We start from the raw sequence: 6000 nt of genomic DNA, 5'->3' as shown, positions 1-6000 counted from the left end.
AAGAAAAAGCAGGGAAAAAACATACAACAGCGGGGATTCGCTGGTCGTCACCGACCCAACTACTAATCCGCCGATTCTTGGCTTGACTATGGGAGAGCGGACGGGATCCCGTATTTTCCAAGAGCTATGGTCGTATGTGATTGACTACCTCTGAGTTTGGGTCTATGAAGGAGAAATACCGGTGGTTTGTAGGACGCGATTGTTGAGGTGTAAGAGGATGGCGGGGAAATGTTGATCCGACCAAGTACCTCGGCGTTGGGAAATCACAGTCGCTTTTCGGTCTTAGGTGTCTTTTTTTTCCCTTTCGCCTTTAAAATGAACTATCAAGAAGCTGTGGAAGTTTAATTAATGAAGTCTCCATGTACTTCTGTAGAACTATGATTCTTTTTCAGAGCCCCAGACAAGTGCACATCAAATAAGATTTCTAGGCGGCACTCACTTGCCGTAAACCCTTTACCCTGGAGAATAAAGCCAAACCTTGATTTCTGAGTCACGAAAGTAACATGGCGCACAAACCCTTTGCGACCAATCACCCTGTAACCAAGAACCAACTGTGTGGCCAGTTTCTCAAGGAATAAAAAGTTCGAGTCACTCTCACTCATCCTCCATCTGCACTCTTCACCACAACGACTGATTTTTCATCCTTCAGCAAACAGTTGTCGCTGCCCTGCCTCCACAGTTACTCTCCTTAAGCATCGCTACCAGAAAATCGAGTGAGTCACTCTAATCAATGGCATACAGAAAACCCTAACCTTTTCGACTTCGTCACTCAGATGATCATTCATAATGGTCTCAGAACCTGTTCTTCAGCTTAAGAGCTGCACCGTACGCCCATACAGAGAAAGCGATACCGAATCCCTCGCCAAAGCAGCAAACAATCCAAACATAGCACGATGGTTGTGCAACACATTTCCCAACCCATATAGAATTCCCGACGCCAAGAAATGGATATTCATCGCCAACACCCCTCCAATCCTCGACTTTGCAATTTGTTCGCCTGACAGCTCAATCGTCATCGGTGGCATTGGCCTCAAAGCACGAGACGATATCCACCACCGCACCATGGAAATTGGATACTGGATCTGTGAAGAGTATTGGTATCGGGGTATCGCGACTGAAGTCGTCTGTGCCTTCTCCAAGTGGGCTTTTGACAATTTTGAGCATTTGGTGAGGCTGGAGGCTGAGGTTTTTGAAGGAAACATGGCAAGTTGTCGCGTTCTTGAGAAATCGGGGTTTGAGTTTGAAGGAAGACAGAGAGCGGCCATTGAGAAGATGGGGGTCGTCATGGACGCTTTCACATATGTCAAAATAAGACAGGGAATATAGTCTCCAGGAACATGACTACATCAATGTCAACTTTTATCACGTTCTGGTCTGTATACCCCAGTGTAAGTCTAATGAGAATATCCAAGTGAAGCTGCTACATGCATGGACATAAAAGTTACCGAAGCCCGGGGGTCCTAACTCTAAAGCGCGTTTTGCAAAACCGCACGAACAATTTTAGCGATAGCCAAACACTTCTCCTCCTCAAATTTCCTCCCCACAATTTGAATTCCAACAGGCGCTCCATCATAAACAGAAGCGTCGTCTATGTGTGTCAGTGTGCTTTCCACTCCGTATCAGGGTGACTCACAGGCCTGCCAGTTCTTCTTGTCCAAATCACCCAACGGTTTATACGAATCGTCGAATACATCAATGGCCGCATCTGCTCGGATCGTGGGGATGATGACCGCTGAATAGTTCGTTACGTTCATCGCGTCGGTATATGCTGTGCTCTAGTCAGCGTTGGCATTAACGGCTCAGGATTTGTAGATCTTGCCTCCGTGGTAGAACTTCCCGGGAATCACAGCTGCGTGTGGTGCAACGGGCATTAAAACCGCATCCACAATTTGTCCTGCACTGGTTAGTATATCTGCAGTTGCTCAGAATGTAACTTACCGTCTGAATCTTCAGTCGAGTTCCAGTAGTCTGAGTATTCTCGCTCATATTCGAGACCCTGGAGTGTTAGGTCTTGATACTTCAACAACCCTGTTGGATCTTTGAGCGGAAAGTCAAGATCTGGTACCAGAGGTTCGCCCGAACGGTCCAGGTGACTGTGAATATCGTGTGCTCCATCAGCGGAGAAGAATCCGCCCTAGAGGAGATAAGTTAGTTGCGTGTCATGATGAAAGAAAAGACGAACTTACCAGTATGTTTGTGGCTCTTTCTTGCGATGGCGGGTCCCAGTCTACTACCTAAAATGTGTCAATGCAAAGTCTAGGTGTTCTAAATATAACTCACCTTGTGACCAGCCTTTCTCAAAGCATCGACTACAGCATGTAGACCACGAAGAACAGGTGGATGAGGTCCTACCATTCCGTCCGACCAAAGCACACCCATCTTCAAGGGCCTCTGCCCAGATTTGGGATTCCCCTTCCGATCAGCTCTCGAGGAATACGAAGCCATCATCTCCTCTCTGAACGGAATTGGTATGACAGCAGGATCTCGTAGCCACGGCCCCGTGCCGAGAACGGACTTGAACACAACCTCAAGGGCCTCAACCGATGTACCCATAAAGCCAACCGTTGACCGATACGTATCTTGCCCAGGATTCGTGTTCGCAACGTCGCGGTAGGAAAGTCGATTTGAGGTAGGTTTGATGGAGAAGATACCACAGAAACCAGTTGGGATACGCAATGATCCACCGATATCTGTACCGACGCCAACAGAACTCCCACCCAGAGCCATCAGCGCAGCTTCTCCCCCGGATGAGCCCCCGCAAGACAGATTTCGATTGATCGGATTCAAAGTCTCACCAATGAGGTTATTCTTCGTTTCCCCAAAAAGTAGTGTTTGGGGCAGACTGGTCTTGCAGTACAACACTGCTCCCAGTGACAGTAATTCTTTAACAAGCTGGCTTTCAAATTTGTGAGTTTTCTCTCTCGGGACTCCAAGATTACCTCCAATCCAACCGATATATCCCATCGTGGTATCAACACCCTTGACGTGGAATTGATCTTTGAGACTGATGGGTAACCCGTGAAGTGGTCCAAGAGGCTTCTTGTGCTGAGCGAAGTAGTCGTCAAGAAACTTTGCGCGCTCAAGTGCTTGATCGAAGAAAACCTCATGCAAACAATTGTTCTGACAAGAGTTAGTAACTATTGTTTGCTGACTTCACTAACCCACAATTTGATGCGCAACAGCCGCCCTCCTGCAAAAAGCTGTCGCAACCTGAACAGCCGACCATTTCTGTTCCGCCAAAGTCTGCAAAAGCGGTACACTTGTCATCGACGTGATAGAAATTTCATCTTTATCGAGAAATTGCTCGATGAATGGACCGGTGATGTCGCGCTGTTGATTTGCGCGTTCAAGGTCGTCCGCGGATAATCTCCATTCCGGGCGGATTTTGTTTAGAGTCTCAGCCCGCTTCGCAGCCGCGCGATCTTTCCAAGAATGTTGTGACATGGCCAGTTTGGTTGAGGTTGTTTGTGGCACTTGTGTAAAGGTTAAGATGTCATGTCAAGAATGGTGAAGGTAAGAGAGAACAACGGGCGAAATGAATGACGATGACATTTGCTATTTGTGAAACACGGCACATGTGACCTACAGCATAGATTGAGTTACTCCCTTTGGAATTGAGGGGACACCCCTCAGTATCCGCCCGGCTGGTCTCGCTAAAACAACCTACCCTTGTGAATCAAGTTAGGACCCTTGACGCCAAGAGATTTAGTCCAGGAACCGTGCTCCGATGAATCTTCCCATCGCAGAGCCGCAAATTCCATTGACTCCAAGATTCTCGTCGCTAAACTATCGCAAAGGCCCGAAAATACTGACTCGGCACCACCACAATCAACGATACAGCCGCAACCTGCGAGTTAATTTCCCTTCGCTGTATTTCGAGATTGGATGTACGGGCAGTGCTACATTTTGTGATTCTAGAGCCGTCAGACCAGGTCTTGCAAGAAACAAGTCTGCCGTTTCTAATATGCGCTGTGAACCTCTGAAGCGTACCGAATGATATCGATATACCTACCTAGATTCTAGAAGGTATCCGACGGAGGCCGAGGAGTGCCAAGCTTTGTCTCTCAGTTAATTTCAGTCTGGCCTGTTAGCTGGTCACACAGTACCTCCCCGATGCGCCGCCTTCCGGCGGCGATCGGTGGATCGAATGTTTCCTCCATAACTGCTGACACAATCTGCCTCAGACACCAACTTCAAGTTGACCTCGGGTGCTTTCCTCAATTACGTTGAATCCCCGTTGTTTGGTCCCCGCAGGCGCGCACGTTTGCCCCCTCTAGTCGACGATGAGTTTGAGTGCGTCAGCCCTGTGTACTTTGACATCGAGGCCATTGAATGTCAGACTCGCGTTGTCCCCGACCTGCTTTTGTACCCCCTGGTAACACCGCAACACTTACTGTACGAGTACCGACTCAGAGGGAAGAACCACAAACACCGTGTCGCGCCTCACCTACTTAGTCTCTTCGAACCAGCCAGTTCCCCAGGCGAGATGTGATGGTCATGTCGTGTCAGACCTACTTGAACCCGTAGCTTCAAGCCCATGCGACCGAGAGTGTATGGTCCTTTCCGGTACTGGATACTTCATCATGAACATCAAGTCCCAGAAGCAACTGTCCAAGCTACGCAACATGCCACAGCGCATCACGGAATACGCTCAGTAAAGATTCGTATCTCTGGTCCTGTTACCATTGATAAGGAAGCTACCATGAAGCCTGGTGGCAGAGTTCCAGATCATCATTAGGCCTTCGCGAGAACAATCTGGAAGTTCGAGAGTGCTTCTGGGTTATCTCTTAGGACTTGCAAACTGACTCTTTGTTTGGCAACTACAGTGCCCTGTGTCAAAGGATGTCGCCATCGAGGATCTATCTACTCAATCTTAGACTGCCCTGCTTACTAGGATTACTGGCGATGGTGACTCGAACCACTTGTTCAAGGGGGCTACTGAGAAGTAGCTGCACGCCATATGGACCATCTCCTCTACAGCCTCGGTATGAATAAAACGATCGAATACCAGAAGAATGACGGGAACACAGAGAATGAAATTGATGCACGTGGTAGCCAAGGTTCCCATCCCTAATTTCACCAACTTCGCACCAGGCCATGTTATGCCCGCGCACTGTTCACCTCAACGTCCTCGACTCTCTCTTTCAGTTAAACCCGGCTGCTTCCCACAACAAGCGTTCATGGCTGCCGTCATGCCCCTGGAGTCTCTGCAACTGCAGAGCTGGACAGCGCATCCGACTCTAGGATCATGGTGGTCTTGCAGCACCGGCGTCATGCCTCTTGCGATTCTCCCTACTCCTCCCCTCTCTCTCACTTGAGCCTCGAGATTGGATCTTATCATGGCGAAGTTCGACGCCACAGCCGACAAGCGCTCCGCACCGGTCATGACCATCGTCTGTTCAATCGAGCGACCACCTCTCCTCATCCAGACTCGTGATACCTCTAACACACGAGCCAGGTTCTTCTCCGTGGCCTAATCTGCTTGGATGAAGCTTCAATGTAGCACAAGGTTTTGGCGACAGATTAATGACAGCTGGTATAGCGGGGGCTTCGCGAAGTGGGGGTCCTAGCTCACAGTGAATCACAGTCGGCGGCAGGATGTGATCGATGTCAGGAACAAGACGAGCTACGGGACACCAACACGATTGTTTCGCATATACAGCTTACTTTGTCGACAGTGGCGATCTTCTCAGTCCGGTGGTTCCCTAGAGGACCAGATTGAGGCTCAAATTTCGTCCCAACTTCGAGGACCGTCTTATTGTCTGCCTTCAAACAGGTCCTACCTGTGATGAGTACGTTAAGTACTGTCTGACAAGCAATCACCATGTCCGCACACCTTCCATTTCATCTCTACGGTGTAATCCTACATCTTGAGGTTTTGCACAACAGGAGCCGTTCGAAGGAAGCATGTTATGTGCATTCATTTCCAGAATCCATGGAAAAATGATACGAGCTTTAGAGGGTCTTAGCTGGCCGAAACGCTGATCACATATTATCAAT

The 6000-nt window shown here is 48.8% G+C and overlaps 2 protein-coding genes across 2 annotated transcripts; one reads left to right on the top strand and one right to left on the bottom strand.

Moving 5' to 3' along the window:
* Window positions 1-786: 786 nt before the first annotated feature.
* On the top strand, window positions 787-1326 carry FIESC28_02145 (uncharacterized protein; the record flags this gene model as incomplete). Its single annotated transcript, XM_031156295.1, has 1 exon — window positions 787-1326. The coding sequence occupies one exon, from the start codon at window positions 787-789 to the stop codon at window positions 1324-1326; it is 540 nt and encodes a 179-aa protein (XP_031019679.1).
* A 140-nt stretch (window positions 1327-1466) lies between these two features.
* On the bottom strand, window positions 1467-3444 carry FIESC28_02144 (uncharacterized protein; the record flags this gene model as incomplete). Its single annotated transcript, XM_031156294.1, has 6 exons — window positions 1467-1588; window positions 1634-1768; window positions 1939-2134; window positions 2187-2234; window positions 2281-3120; window positions 3166-3444. The coding sequence occupies 6 exons, from the start codon at window positions 3442-3444 to the stop codon at window positions 1467-1469; spliced, it is 1620 nt and encodes a 539-aa protein (XP_031019678.1).
* Between the last annotated feature and the right edge of the window lie 2556 nt (window positions 3445-6000).

Source organism: Fusarium coffeatum, assembly GCF_003316985.1.
Source record: "Fusarium coffeatum strain FIESC_28 chromosome Unknown BRIP53273_contig_46, whole genome shotgun sequence".
NCBI lineage: Eukaryota > Fungi > Ascomycota > Sordariomycetes > Hypocreales > Nectriaceae > Fusarium > Fusarium coffeatum.
Note: the sequence above shows the minus strand (reverse complement) of the source record. Positions and strands in the feature narration are given on the sequence as shown.